General features: G+C 37.9%; 1 protein-coding gene across 7 annotated transcripts in view; it reads right to left on the bottom strand.

The window, feature by feature from the left end:
• Positions 1-871: 871 nt before the first annotated feature.
• Positions 872-16,457, bottom strand: part of NRXN1 (neurexin 1) — a 753,679-nt gene continuing 738,093 nt past the window's right edge. For all 7 annotated transcript variants that reach the window (XM_067565125.1, XM_067565120.1, XM_067565119.1 and 4 more), the window contains one exon: positions 872-4,217. In XM_067565125.1, the coding sequence (XP_067421226.1) occupies positions 3,913-4,217 (305 nt within the window). In that variant the 3' untranslated portion in view covers positions 872-3,912. The remainder of the gene's footprint in view (positions 4,218-16,457) is intronic.

Consider the following 16,457-nt stretch of genomic DNA (forward strand, 5'->3'; position numbering starts at 1 on the left):
ACCACCTGGAGATCTGGGCTGCTTTCTCTAGAGAGTTTAGACCCAGTTAAGTGAGGTACTTAAGCATGTGCCTAATTAGGCATGTAAGTAATCCTATTGAAAAAAATGGGATTACTCATGTGCTTAATGTTAGGTACATGCTTAAGTACCTTTCCGAATTGGGGCCCAAAACATTTAAATCTATCCTTATTCAGCAAAGCCCTCAAATGCATTCATTTAGGCACATGCTCAAGTCAATGGGATGTAAGCACTTGCCTCTGGTTAAGCAGGTGTTCAAATGCCTTGCTGAACAGGGATGAACTGATGAACAGGAACTAAAACAGGTTGAAAATTGGTATGTATTTTCCAGGAACAAATTGTAAAGAAATGAAAAGTTTCTATTTTATTTTTTTCATGGATTTAGAAAATAATTTTTCAATAAAGCAAAATCAAACCATTTTCTCTCCGACATGTTCTTCCCATTTCCTCACCTTTTGCCACCTTTTATGTACTGAAAAAGAAGGCAGGGGAAAGGGTTATAAAATTTAGAGTTTTAAAAAAAACAAAACCCCAATTTTTTATTTTTTCTTAAATTAAATAAATAAAAATGAAAAATTCCATCTGAAATATTGTTTTAATGAAAATGCTTTGAGCAGCTCCAAGGTCGGTGATGGAACCATCGGTTATGTTGGTGAGTACTTACTCTCACAAATAACTCCTTTGACATCAATACGAATACTTATATGAGTCACTGCTCACCAATGAAGTAACATTTGTTCAAAATCAGACCTGTGATTAAAAGAAAATCCTGTCACTTTAAACTATTTTGTTTTCAGAGTTTTATGATCACTATCATATATAAAACAAAGGTAAGAGAAGAAACAAGTCAACATTTGTATTAAGAAACATTTTATTAACAAAACAGTAAATTCCACTTGCTTAGCATTTCCAATAATGGATAAATTGGCCTTGCAACAAATAAAAAAATTCGTAAATATCTATCACAGAAAGCACTATAAGGTTAGGGCATCGGGCCTCTTTTTGGGTATCTTGGGGATGAAATCATTTCACACATTATTTTAGTATTTTGTTAAAAAGGCAACACAATACAGTAGTAGAAATGTAGCCATCTCAGTCAAACACATTAGATTAGTATAGAGATGGAATCCAATTTTTTGTTAGGTAGTTTTAAAACATAAAGGGATTTTAATTCAGTTACTGAAACTTCTGATGCTCTTATACGTCTATGCTTCTTCATTGTTAAATCATGAAATCAAAGAGAAAAAGGAAAACCTCCAGAAACAGCGGTAGACTGTGTTTGCTTTTATCAGTTGTATCTCTTTTATCCCTTAATGTATTTATTTAGTTAAAATATTCACTTATTGGCATGCTAACTGCTTGAAAGATAGCCTGGTCACACCATCTCAGTTAATACAGTCAATACCAAGCTGGAAAGAAACATTTCAATCTGCCCAAACCATACACTGTACCATCTCAGAACTCCTACATTCAGGTTATCTTTGCCCTTTCATATACGTTACAGTGCTAGAAATCTCAGTTCTGAACATTACCTGGCAGGCAACTTTTTTTTCCCCAATGACTAAAAAACTCATGATTTTAACATTGATCTTGAATATACTTATTCCCTGTCTTTCCCAGAATACAGCTGACTTACAAAAGTGGGGAAAGTGAAGAATGCCACAGGAGAACAATGATCTAATTTTTTTTGAATGGATTAAAAAAACCGCTGTGCAATAGCACTTCCACTTTCTGGAAACATTCATAAAGATAAAAATCCCATTACAAATACACTATGATACACACCTCAATTTGTTTGGCAACCTGACAGTGGCATTCTCAGCTACATGTCCTCTTTGTCCATGCTAGATAACTGTACCAGTACCCACATTTTTCATCAGCTACAGTGAATAACACACAAAGAAGGTGTGTTGCCCCTGCTGTTTAAAGCTAATTTTAAATTCCTTTTTTCCTGTCTGTAAGGTGTGAACATCTATATTTCTCCTAGGAGGCCCTCCAATCATTCAGATGATTTCTATTGAACTACTCTCTCTCAGTCCAATGTATTCTCTTTGAACCTCTGTATAAGTGATATGTTAACTCTATGATTTATTGCTGTGAACCCAATGAAACAATATTAATAAAACTGCAATGTAAAAATCTGTAACATTATGATATTTAATGTTTCTTTAATGAAAATGCATATATATATATATATATATATATGCAGAAAAACAAATGTTATTTTAAAATATGATTACTGATCAACTTATATTTCATTGCCTGGTTACTGTACCATGTAATACTATAGAATCAACTTAGCTTAAAATACTTTCTCATATGACAAAATGCACACATTTGAAAAATGTTTAGCATGCACCTCAAGTTATTTATTTAATTATTTTATCAGGGGAAAGGGGAATTCCTCAGTGGAAGTAATTTAAAGTGGTAGACCTTTTTAGGTCTTTTACCAACCAACTGTATAGTAAAAAAAATGCCAGATAAATGTGGTATGATTCATATTAAGATTCACAAGGAATTAAACTTTTTCATAGTTTCCTGGGGAGCAAGATTTCTGTAAAGCAAACCACTCTGTTCAGTGATGAAACCTTGACTGGAGCCCAAAGGTCACTTTACCTTGCCAAATGATAGGTCATTTATTAACATGGTACATTTTTGGGAAAATCAGTGATTCTGATTGACTTTACTGATGTATATCGGGGGCAGGGGATGGGGCCAGGAGGGGAGAGGAAAGTTACAATAGATATATATATTTTTGCTTTCTAATCCACTTCTTTCATACAAACTACTAAAACTGATTTGCAACAGAATAGAGGCTGTACAGGTAAGAAAAAAATTAGCTGACTCTTATATACATTCATACACATCCCCTTAGTATAATCACTATACTGTAAATTAAAAAAAAAAAAAAAGGAAGAAATTTGTGACAATTTATAATGGCTGCAAAAAACTGAATTTATGTCTGTTGCTCCAGATGTCATAAAACTTTCTATACCTAGGAACACTTAGAACATTGAGTTTACCAAAATTGGCTGAAGAGCAGATATAGTTTGCATTTTCTATACAACAGGCTATAAAACATCACTTATCACAGTCCAGAAAGCACATATAGATGTGTTTTATATAAACATATGTAATAACATATTAAGCGTGCATGAAAATTTCCCAATGATTGCATCTATGCCCTCTTGTTTGTTTGCTTTTTGTGAAAATGTGCCTTATATTCCACATTTTGTTTTGTTTTTGAAAATAAGGCCTCCGTACTATTTTCCTCACAACCAGAAAGGGGCTTTTTGAAAGTGTTTTTATATAAGTCTTCAGAAAAGCCAGCACTTCATTTCAAATGCAAGTTTCCAATCACTGCTTCACTGCATCAGATGGCAAACTTTTTATGTTTGCTTGTTGAGTCACCATATATAATGACAGTCTTCTCTGGCAATAAGACTAACTTACGTCTCAAAAAAGCGCTAGCACTTTGGCTAAATCCAGACTCATAGGTAGCTTCTTTTTTTTTTCTTTTTGTGTGTGTGTTTTGTTTTGCTTATTTATTTTGTTTCATATTGTGCCATGATGTTGTAGTAATACTCCTTGCTTTATGAATGCGTGGTGTCATTTTTGTCTTTCAGAAATGTTCCAGCAACATAAAGACAGGCAGAGTAAATGAAAACACTGTGAATGTTTAGAAATTTATTGACTCCTGTTTCTGAAAAACAAGAGCATGAAATGCTTGTTTTTAAAACAGTCTTTCCTTTCTGATTGCATTCCCTGTCTTCTTCTTCTTTTTTTTTTTTTTTTTTTGTATGTGCTTCATAAAAAGTAAAGTAAATAAGTTTGTATTATGTCTCAGATAAAATGAAGACTATTTCTGTACAAGTGTTCTCTTAGATGTTGGGATCAGACATAGTACTCCTTATCCTTATTTTTCTTGTTTTTGTTGGAACTTTTAGCACTGTTGGGCTGTTTTTCCTTAATCACAGCCCCATTGGACTGTGCTGAGTTACTAATGTAGTTTCGACTCTCATCTACGTGGTATGAGCCTTCATCTCTGTTTCTGTACTTGTACATGGCATAAAGAAGGATTAAGATACACAGTGCCGCTGCTGCGACGATTCCAACCACCATTCCTGTTGTGCTGCTGGATTCTCGAATCACTTCAGCTGAGCCTGGGTATTCTCTTCCTCCTGCTCTGGTAGGATTTGCTGTAGGTAGACGATGAAACAAGAGAGATTATTATTGAGTTTGCACACTGCTAATGTACACTCAGATCTACCTGCGATAGCCGTGTATCAGTCCATCAGCACTTAATAGTTCTGGCAAAGTAGATGTCTGTCAAATGGACAGTACCAATGCCTCATGGTCACTGAAAAGCACTGAAACACTTGGATACAGATCCTGCAGCCAACTTCCTGCCTATCAGTTTGATCAGGCAGGCTTTTGAAATAAAAGACCTGAAAAGCTCAGTTTAACCCTTAAAATCACATTTGTCTTATTGCCTTTATTTTACTGCAAAGAGTCCTTAAGAGTTCTGAAATAAAAGGTGCACCATGATAACAGAACATTGATGCCTGGAGGCATATTCATTTTAGAAAACATCTCTCGTTAGTATGAGAATGACAGAAAATACTCTGCTTGCAGAAGATTTCACTGATAAATTAATCTGTGCAGGCAAAAGACGCTAGTTTGAAAATATAGGCCCAGATTCTCAGCAGGGTTGCTGTAGCTCTATTCAAGTAGACAGGAGCTAAATATCTCACTGCAGCCTGTATCACAAACTGTGTCCACACTTCTCCACTCCCTTCACTGGCTTCTGTTCTCCTTCCACATTAAGTCCCTGCTATTTTTCTCTCTTTCAAGTCACTGCGTAGCTCTGCCCTCTCTTCTCGAATCGATTCTCATGCCCCAGCTGCTCCCTACACTCCAGCCAAACTTCCCGCTTAACTGCTCACTTTCCCTCTTTTTCACCGCTCCCAACTTCCTCCAGGCTGCCTTTATGGTTGGAACAGTCTCCCGATTAATATTAAATAAGGGCCCTATATTCTAAACAGCCACCCCTATATCATGACGCATTCAAGCTGGCAGACCAGACTCTACTTTGCCCTATTCAGTTTTGAGCTTCACTATATTAATTTGTGTCAAATCTTCTCGGTAGGGACTGTTATTTGTTTGGCACTTTTTAACCCGCCTCAAAATTATCGTGCGCATATCAATAACACTAGTAATAGATAATTTATGTGGAATTCTAGGGTTTAACACCTATCCATTGGATGTATAATATATACTAAATTAGAGGTGATCTCTGTTATTTTATTTATTTACTTATTGTTGAATAAGAAGAGGTAGATTGACACATGTGGAGTGTCTGTGTGTGTGCTTCCGTACAAAGTGATCACCTTTTAAAACAGACCAATTGTGTGCTCAATAAAGATGAGTTTTTCTTGATATTTGCAGAATTCCCTATAATTATACCAGTACTTTACACCCCAGAGGCTAAGGGCAGCATATCCATGACACTTCAGCTATTTCCAGGAGCAAGAAAAGAGGATGGTAAACTAACCCTAGGTTTTCAGTGTGCAGAGCAAAACACTGTCATTAGGCAACCAGGCTGACTCATAAAAACTGCTTTTTAAATAATTATGCATGGCTGAAAACGCTGTCAGTATAATATAAATGTTAACTAAAGTATTATTAAAAGCACTAGTAAGAGAATGCATGCATAATGCTAGACTTAACAAGCCTTCCCTCAAACCAGCATTTTAGAAAAGTGCATTAATGGTTGGCAAACCTTTTGCTAGAGGTGTACAAGACCCTAAAGCCTTCTTTAACAATGTTAAACAAGATGTGAGGCTCATTTTAAAACCACTGAATTAAGGGTTATGCCATGCAGCTTATAAATATTGGTAAGACAATGGCAACAAATTCTGACAGCCATAATGGAAACCAGCTGAGGGCATTTGCAAATGGTTTGTGAAGACAGACAGACAGACATACACACACACACATACACAAAAGTGCAAAGCCATTTTACTTGGCATTACCCTCAATTTATTCATCAATGATTTGTGTTCTTATTTTAGAATATCACTTTCTAGCAGTTACCCTATCCTATCTATTACATTACTCCAAGAGGGTAATATTTTCTTGAGCTGAAAGTACAGAGGCAACCCACTGAAAAGCCTAAAAAAACCCTGCAATACACGTTGATGATTGTCTAGCAGTAGGTACTATTTGAATATAGCTTTTCTGTAGAAGTTCTTGGCTCTTACATATTGGTACAATTGGCCTACCCTATTGCTACATAAAATGCCTTGAAATTTGACTTCAAAACATTATAAGGCTGTATTATGTAGTTATAATTTTTCTCAAAATAATATGCTTTCAAGATGGATGCCAACTTTCTAAGCAATTGGAGTCCATCTCAAAGCAGACACTGACTACAATAGGCTCTGCTTCTTGATTGTACCTCCTGTCATAGATGGAAATTCTCCTACTCTGAGTGTGTCACTAATTGTATTACAGAAGACAATGCACTGTTGCTGAATAAAGACTCTTGAGTATTTCTTTAGTGAACCAAAATGAGACAAAGACTTATCTTACTGTATGTGAATTCATGAAATTAATTTCTTCCTGAAAAGGAATGGAAGCTACTGAATAAATTCTTGTCACTGCCTGATAAACTAAAAAGCAGCTCTTTCTCCTTCAAATACAGACATCTGTAACAAGTGCTGTCAATTAACTTCACTATGAATGTCCACTAAATGACATCGCGTACTTTGCTTATATAGAAGACCATTCTTTGTACATTGAAGCCTGAGGAAAGCAAATAAAGCCTATTATTTCAGTGTTACCTAAACCCACTCCATTTAAGCATATTTTCCCAATGATCTCACTGACAATCTTTCTGAAGAAGACACAACCGTTTAATTGTTACTTAAATTTACTATGCTTTCAAAGGGTCTGTTGCTAATTTAGGGTTTGTGATTAAAACATGTTATTTTTGTTTTATTTATGCTTTTGTAATGGAGTAATGTAGCTCCCAGGGTAGCTATAGGGAGATGGAGCAGTGTCCATGGACAACCTTTGCCACTCTGAACAGACCTGCTCTTCTGTAGTCTACATGAGTGTCTCGTCGAAGAGACTCAAAACTATCACCCTAGTTCATATATGAAACTGCAAAATAAAGCCATGCAGACTGTTTGGATTTAAGATAATAAAAATAAAGGTCACAAAACTTTAAGAAATAAAGAACCACATACAAAAATTGAAGCTGCCTTTATTGAATGTAGGATGGGTCAGTGAGGAGCAAGATAAGAACATAAAACTGTGATGTGCTCAACACATATCATCCCAGTGACAGGAAATGCCAGCCATCCCATCTTGCAATGATCCTTTCTCAAAACAATTGACAAGATGTGTATATTGACTTTTCTTCATTAAGAGTCTTTGCATAGTCTTAGGAGATCAATTATGAAGTCCTTTTTGAACATATCTTTGAAAAATCTTGTATGAAATAATCACAATTGGCCAGTCCTACACTGTGTCATTATGGATTAGAACATTATTATAATTCTTGGTTGCCCTTAAAAATGGTTTTAAATTTAAAAGGAAAAATTTGACTATTTGCAGTGTCCAGTTTTCATTAATCCTGTGAAAAGAAAATTGGAAATGAAATCCCCCTTGGTGTTTGTGAATTTAAATTAGCCCAGACTTAAAACAAAACACAAAAACTTCCTCTTCTTCCCTTATATTCATACTTTCAAACAAACAGAGACTAGGAAATTATAAGAAAAGAATGTATAGATGCTACATTTGCAATGAGGCATGAAAGCAATTATTTACATGGCTTGCATTAATTTGCACTCCATGTGAGTTCCTTCTAGAGCCACTGCAAACTCTTTGCGGGATATTCAGATTCTGGTGAGCTAGCTTCTCTGGGCTCATGAGCTCATTGCAGTTCACATATTAGATTGTCTCATTAGGAAGTGTATGTCTGAAAAAAACCCATGTGCTTCCTCTGTCGCACTGCGGGGAGGAGCAAGCGTAAACCTGCAAGTGTAGGGTGATTTGGACTATATGCCTGCACAGGGGACTAAGAACCACTTTAAATCCCTATGTGGGCTACTCAGACCTGGGTCCGAGACACGAGTAAGTTGGTATTGCACACCTACTGTCACCCTACCCTGGATCAGGTGGTTGGGAAGGCAAGGGATGAATGGAGCCTTGTTTTTGGGTTCCTACTGCCATCCACAATCCAGCAAAAGATGAGTTGCACGGGGAAATTTCAGAATTTGTTGTTTGTTTAACCCCAATAACAAATTTCTGTCCCAGTTCCCTTCCCGCATCCCTCTACCTCCGGACAGAGGGGGAGGCAGGAGAGGAACTCAGAGGGTTGTCTCTTAGCCCCACTGCTTCCCCAAGGCTACTCTCTGGATGGTGCACTGTATGCACCACCTTTTGCTCAATAATGTGCCCAAAGACACTATCCAGTCCTTGTGCAAGTGCTATCACACAGCTAGCTATGTAGCTGAATTTGTACAGTAACCTCTAAAATGAGACTTCTGCATAATGGTTCAATTGGCATTCCTATCTCATGCCAATAAAACTTTTATACTAGAATATACCATCATGTATTCTGTATATGACACATTTCACAGGAAAAACTATTTCAGAAATGTTTTAAAAATTATTGGGGTGTCTGTTGTGTGACTCAGGCCTGTAAACTCAGATTCCATACTGGGAGAGAACAATAACTAACATGTTTCAAACGCCTCTAAAATAGCTTTACGACATATCAAAATATCCCAGCTTTAAAGTCAAATATTAGGCCATTTTCTAGAGCTATGAGCAAGTGCTGGGTGTTTCACTGGAAAACTAAAAATCTCCCCTTTGCATGGAATAAAGCACTCACTTCTAAGACCAGAGGGCTGCAAGATATTGGATTCATACAAGCGGTAATCTTGGAAGCTTATATCTTATGTTTGTTGACTATCCACCCTGGAGACTGGGTCAGTGTCATTTCTGGAGGAAAGTAGGAAACGTTTACCAATTACTTAAGACTGCTGTTTGAAGCAGCTTTGAATGTCAAAATAGGTGGAGATGGATTAATAGGTGCAAGCGAGAGAGTCAAAAGAGCATGCTAAATAAATTGATTATACGTTGTTTAGAATTTAATTTAGCATGCTATACATATTAGAGATGGCTGAAATGTTTCACCCTGAAATATGACAATAAAAAATAGTCTTTTTTAAAACTAGAACTTTCCACAAAACCAAACTGTTTTTTTAAATTGTAATTTAATTTTGTTTTTTATGCAAACTTTAAATGAAAATTAGCCTGTTGCTTTTAAATTTTTTTTTCTCTTTTATGTTGCTGTCTTCATATTTTATCTTCGCTCACTGTCACTGAAAATTATTTCCCCTCTTTATTTGTATAGCCCATCATAGCTCTTTTTCCTTTGTTCCTTTCCTTTGTTTCCTTTTCAAACCTCTCTCTAGTTTTTTGTTTTCTGTTATGAAACCACTCTCTTCTTTCCTGTGTTCAGTTGTCAATCCGTTTTTTCTTTGGCAGAGGCATTGGGGGGGTTGGCGGAGGCTCTGGTGGGGTTTCACCTTCCTCTATAACGTGGGGCATGGGTCACTTGCTGGTAGATTCTCTGTACTTTGAAGTCTTTAAGCCATGATTTGAACACTTCAACAACACAGTCATAGGTTAGGGGTCTATTACAGGAGTGGGTGGGTGAAGTTCTGTGGCCTGCATTGTGCAGGAGGTCAGACTAGATGATCATAATGGTCCCTTCTGACCTCAAAGTCTATGAATGTTTGTTCCCTCATCAGCCATCATACCTTTCTTCCTTTTCTATACTCAGTCATTTGTATTGGTATCTTCCCTTCTTTTTTAGTGTTCTGATCGATCTTTGCTTTTTGATTGGGTGCAAGGGAAGGTTACACATTGGCAATTTTGATTGATCAGCACAGTAACATAGTGGCTTTTATATAGTCAAATACCTTCAAATTTGAAAAAAAAAAAAAAATTTCAAAATTACTTATTTTGGGGAAAAAAAGATAAAATGATAAAAAATGAAAATGAAATAAACTCCAGTAAAACTCAGTGGACATTTTTGAAAACTGAAATGTCAATGTATTTTCAAACTATTTGTGATTTTGACCAGCCCTAGTCTATTTTATGAAGACATCAGTAACACTGCAATTAAGAATGCGTTCAGTATCACAAGAGAACTGTCCAGCAAAAGATCAGTTCCTGAAAAATGGCCAGGCTGATTTCTAAGTAAAGAGCACCGGTTATATTACTGAATAAGAAGAGAGACCAGGGTGAAATCCTAGCCCTATTGAAGTGAATAGGAGTTTTGTCACTGAATTCAATGGGACCAGGATTTCACCCCATTTCTCTTTTTCCTTATCCAATGTGCAGAGAGAATAAAAACTAATCAAGCTTGGAGCAGGTGTTATGCATGGAATCACAGAGCTGTAGTTATTGTAAAGGGTGGAGAATTTGATGATTACTTAGCGCTTCGGGTATACAGCGAGTGATGATGCTGGCTCACGAGCTGAGCCTGAAGTGCTGGAGCTGATAATACTTATTCCTCTTTTCGACTGTGGGTGATTCCCCGTAAATCTTGCTGTCACTAGCAGCTATTACTTATGAAGGTACACAACTGTGCATTAGATATTATGTAAAGCTTCAGCACTAGTGCTCAAGTGCCAGCAGAGCACATCACACTCTAGCTGCTTTAACGACTGTCATGTGGGAACACAGAGAAAGTATACAGCACAGCTAGGAAGAAAAGGGGCCACACTTTCAAAGACCCCACAAACACATTTTTTCACCACTTGCATATAAAATAAAATGGTAAAACATTTAATGCCTTTATTACTTCATCTATTCGATGAAGCAGCCGAAGAAATGTACAGGATATTATTATTAGTATTTAGGGTAAATAATTGGGGAAGGGGGGGGAGGAGGAGGAGAATGTACTGTAGAAAACATAGCATGTTGCCTATCCTTGCTAAGCATAATGCAAATAAAATATGTTCACACAATTTGCAAGCACTTTATATGTGCACCCATAATATAGATAACTACAGCTGCACATATGCAGATGGGTTCTGCATATGCCCATGTGCAATTTGTGGGAGTAATTCAGGAAGGAAAACTTGGGATGCAGAGAGAATAATGATCCTGGCTCATGCATGGAGCCTGGTGCGCTGGTGCAGATAGCCATATCCCAGGCTGCAAATGTGGGCAAGTCCCCTGAAGTCTCGATGTCCCTAGTATATGTTGGCACCTATTGGGCCTGATTCTCATTTACTTTAAGGCTCTTGTACACTGCTCCGGGAGTGTAAAGGAGCCTTAAAGTGGTGTAAACGAGAATTAGATCTGATGTTTCTTCTCACTATTTTCCTTTGGTCTTCTCTCTCTCTAGCATCTGCCTTATTAACTCTTGCTCCTCCCAGTCTATTCTAAGAAATAATGTTGGTGTTTCTGGTGTTTAATACCAACAAGAGGTCAAGAGGCATTTAAAACGTTTCTTACATTTCAATACAAGTCTTCTGTTCTGACTGCCTCCATTCTCACCTCTAATTTCTCTCTTGTCTGTAATTAGTAACCTCTTTGCTCACTTGGCGAGATTTTATTATGGCTGCTTTCTAGATGGTTTCCTCAAACTCTCACTGTTCTAACTATTCCTTCTTCCAAACTGTGTCTGAAACAAAGTAAATTTTCTATGAATGCTTAATAGATCTGATTCACCACTGCATTACTCCAGCTTTGTGCCAGTGGAGATACCTTGGCACAGAACTTGTGCAATGTGGCGATGATTGAGGCCCCATACCTCAGCTATAAACTTTGCAATACTAACTGCTAAAGCATTCTAATTCTTGTATTAACACATCGGTCAAAGTAAAGGTAACAACAAATGGTAACGGGGAAAGATTTCATTTCACAAACAGATACACGTACACATTGCACAGGAATGACAACGTTGTTTCACTGGTGCCAGGAGATACATAAGAAAACGTATGCATTAGACATAGCCAATCAGCTTCAGGAGTAGTATCAAAGTGTAGCTTGAGGGAAACAATATATCTGCATTAATTTTCCATGTGCTTAAGCCTCTGGTAATGCATCATTTAATTTCAAAGAAACTGCAGCAACTCAGTTATTTAGACCTAACAAACTAAATGCTCTATAGTTTGATTAAAGAGAACAGAATCTTACAATAATTTCAAAAGAACAACCCTACAAATAGAAAACACAAAATCTAACTTTTGTTTGACTTCTAATAACGGCCAGATTCCGCAGTCCTTACTCAGAGCCTGATCTAATTCCCATGAAAGTCAGTGGGACCCATTCCATTGATTGTTATGGGATTGGATCAGATTCTTAGGCCTTACTTAAGCAAACTCCTTTCCCACTCCCCCCCTTTATTTAATCAGACAAAATTCCACTCAATTACAGACCTAGGAGACAATTTTCATGGTCACATCAGTGTATTTGGCATTTATGAAAAGTACTGGGAGACTGAATTTCTCTGTTTATCCTCAGATTAATGTAGTTCCATGGGCAATGGTAATGTATGCTTCCTTACACTTCCCTCCCAATGTGCCTCCTTCCTGACCTAGGAGGATCACCGTACCTTTTCAGGAGCGAAAGTATAGATCATTCTCTATTGAAGATCACTGACCTGTTGCTAGGATGGCTGACAAAGATGCCAGATAGTGGATAAATTTGCATGTCCCAATAATAGGCACCATTAACTGGCATGAGACCTCGCACTCAGTCACAAATGTGGCATTGCAAAATAAGGTAAATAAGACTGAATCAGAGAGATAAATATATAGAGAGATGGATCTTACATAATGAATCAACTATGAAACATTTCAAAGCTCATACAATACTAACTATTTAAAATATATTAGCAAAACCCCTCAAGACAATTCAGAAATGTAATTAAATAAAAAATAAACACCATTTATTCTCATTCTTAGAAATAAATCCTATAGATTTTAATTCTAGATGACCCTTGGATTGTAAACACAAGTAATTCCTACTGACCTGTTCCATGAATGATGAATGCATCTGACGCTGAGTGCTATGAATATACAGGTACATTCATTTACTGGTTAATAATTAAGAATTGCTTAGGGTTTTTACTGACACAATCCCTATTCTCCCATCTTAGCTGCACATGTACTGCACATTGTGACACAGATAATTTTATTACCTGGCACAAAGCAAAATTGCTTCATGAGCATGGTCATGTATCCACAGGCAGGTGGTAGTGAGCATTTGCTATAAGATCAATGCTGTGCTTCATTCAATAATTGCTGTGCTTTGCGTCAGACTTGTTTCTCTTTCCCTGATGTTAACAATTTTATCTTTTATGGCTCAAAGCTCTCTGCCTCATATACTTTAAATGAATTAAGTTGCTCTCTGCTTTTTGTTTTATTGTTGTTTCTCTACATTTTAAGGGTAATATCAGTAAAGAATTCCGGACATCATTCGGTTTGAAATCTTAATGCTTTTTATTTAAAATCCCCACCACCCTCAACAACAGGGTGAGGAGGATGGCAGAGCAGCTGTCTATAGGCTGATGTCAGTGTTTTCAGAGAAAGGGGTGATGTTTCCAGAGAAAGCATAGGAACGATACACCTTCCAGAAAATGGGTATTATATATCAAACCCTTAATGGATTTTGAGCCAAATTTTCTTCTTAGTACATTGCCCGAGTCATGGGAGTGGGTCCTGGTGATCTCTGCAGGGCAGAAACCCTCCTCCCTGCCGGATACAGTATGACAGTGGACTTGCTCTGCAGCCTTACCACATCCTCCATGCTGGAATATGCTCTCAGGCTCTAACACACTCATTGTCTGCCTTAGCCAACTCCCATGGAGCTGGTTTCATATTATTCAGGGTCTGTGAGGGCTTCCAAAATCACTCGTGCTCCTAAAGAACAAGAGGAACCATATTTGTTTGCTGGGTGTAGGACCCTGTATGCTCATGGGCCCTGATTCAGGAAAGCACTAAAGCGCATACTTAAGTCCCATTGAAGTAAGTCAATGGGACTTATACACATGATTCCATCAGAGCATATGCTTAAGTGATTTCCAGGACTGGGGGTATGGAGTGGGAAGCAGGATTTGCTCCTCTGTCTGAATCAAGGGCTCCTACAGTACATCCATATTCCAACTGAGATATCCTACATACCAGCACAATTTACAACAGCTCTGACTTTCAACTGCCTCACACTTGAGTCACAGAAGAATGTTATTTTCCATTGTTTTAAAGAAGAAATAGAGCCTTCTCTCATGGAAAGGCAAGAGGTAACTCCTTCAGGAGCATTGTCTAATGCATCCATTTGTGCTGATTCACTGTTTATATAATATGGCTGATTTGAGCAAACTACCATAAAGACTTGTCTAATCTGCAGAGCATGTATGGAAAATGGTATAAATTACTTGGATTGTAAACATTTCTGGGCAGGGACCATCTTTTTGTTGTGTGTGTGCAGAGTGCCTAGCACAATTGGGCCTTGATCCATGACTGGGACCACAAGGCACTGCTACACTACAAACAATAATAATGATTATTAAATGTGCACTTTTCACGGGTATATATTGCGAAAGGACCTGCGTAACACCCAACTGCAGCAAGTACCGCGTAGCAAAATTCTGCCCTAAATTACACACTGAAGTGTCACCAAAGTCAATGGGCTAGCATGGCGTATAATTCAGGTGGTTTACATTGACCCTGATCCAACATTACTTCCCAGGCTTAAAATATCAATGAGGTTAGTTACACAGGTGTAAAACTATTATGTGCAAGAGGAAAATCAGGCCCACAAATTCTGTCCTCTGACGCATTCATGACACTCTGATTTGTAGTCAGTGCCTCTCAGGGCAGAACTCTTAGGAGTGCACTGTCATTCCTAGACTTTAAATCAAAGCTAGATTTGGGTAACATGCATTCAGCAAACCATCCCAGGTTGGCAGTATTCTATTTTTATTACTAACAACGGGTGGCTTTTCTTTTTTATTTGCTTAAAAAATTAGCTTGTGCTGGGTGTAGGTCCTTCATAGAGCAAACACACACACGTGAAATGGTCCCGAGCAAGGCTGTGTAAGGGGTATGAACAACAGCAGTGTCAGCGGGCACTCGGAGACAAAAAAACCTTTTAAGGAGACAGACATTTCTAAGTTATCAAAAAATGATTTGCTTGATGAAAAATATTCCCCTTTCATTTCTTGCCATTGCTTCTGGCTGCTCTCAAAACAGTGCTTCATTGGTAGCATGCTGACACACTTAGTGCTGGCTGGAAAGCTATAATTCCACTCCCTACCTGTGGTAACTCAATGACATGTCTGGCCAGGATGAGAATCTTGTCAGAACCTGGCTCAGCATTGATCTAACTGACCAAACATCAGTTTTCACTCTCCCCTTCTTCGAGAACTTTTAAAAACAAATGTTTCTTTTGCTGGCGGTTTGATGCCATGCCTATAAATCTGGTTGATAGACATTAATAGCCCAGTTTATTGACAAAGGATTGGTGCATTTTTAAATTAATATTCTAGTAATGTGCAACTGTTGTCAGTCACACCTTTTTGTTATTTACTTAAAACTGCAATTTCAACAGCAATTTTGGTGGCTATTAGAGGATAGTTAAACTGGCTTCCGAGGAACCGCAGGTTCTTCTAAGGGGAAAAAAATAAATGTCGAACAAAGCCAGTCTTGCAAAAATGATACGGTGAGTGACATTTTCTTTGAAATAATTATGATTAATTATTTAAAAGAGGAGATGCATCCTCTTCATGGTAAATATCTTCTTTGTAAAATGTGAAATTCATCTAGCTGCAGAAGGTTCGTGTGAAAGGCCTACACATCACTTCAGCCTGGGATTGCTCCTCCATGGGAAAGGGACATGGGTGGAGTCACCACACATCAGATGGAGAGTGGAAATGAGAAAAGGATCAAATCACAAACACAGTGCGAAGCGCTCCTGTGGGTGGATTAGACCTACCTCTAGCATGTACCTTCTGTCTTCTTCTTACACTTTGGCAACCCTCATGTAGCTTGTCATGCCATTAAAGTCTCAACTGAGAATTGGCCTTTTCTTTCCCTGCACAGTTCAGAGGAAGCCCCAGACTGGCCACTAATAAGATGGTGCAGAGAAGCTACTGGATCTGGATGATTTGGCTCCAGTGATTCAACCCCTCCAAACTGAGTGGTGCAGTTGTGGCTGTTTTTCCAGCCCATGGGGGGAAAGTCTGGCCAGCAGGAGGCTTTGCTGCAGCCCCATGTAGGTGCAGTGAATACCAGCCCCTCCTGGCCTCCTGCCTCAGTGAAGCTGTCCACACAAAACACAACATTCAGGCGGTGTTGCAAGTGCGTATTCATGTGTATTCATTTCAATCAACACATTTAATAAGC

Source organism: Emydura macquarii, unplaced genomic scaffold (genome assembly GCF_026122565.2).
Source record: "Emydura macquarii macquarii isolate MOO-44397 ecotype Brisbane River unplaced genomic scaffold, CSIRO-AGI_Emac_v2 contig_2676, whole genome shotgun sequence".
Lineage (NCBI taxonomy): Eukaryota > Metazoa > Chordata > Testudines > Chelidae > Emydura > Emydura macquarii.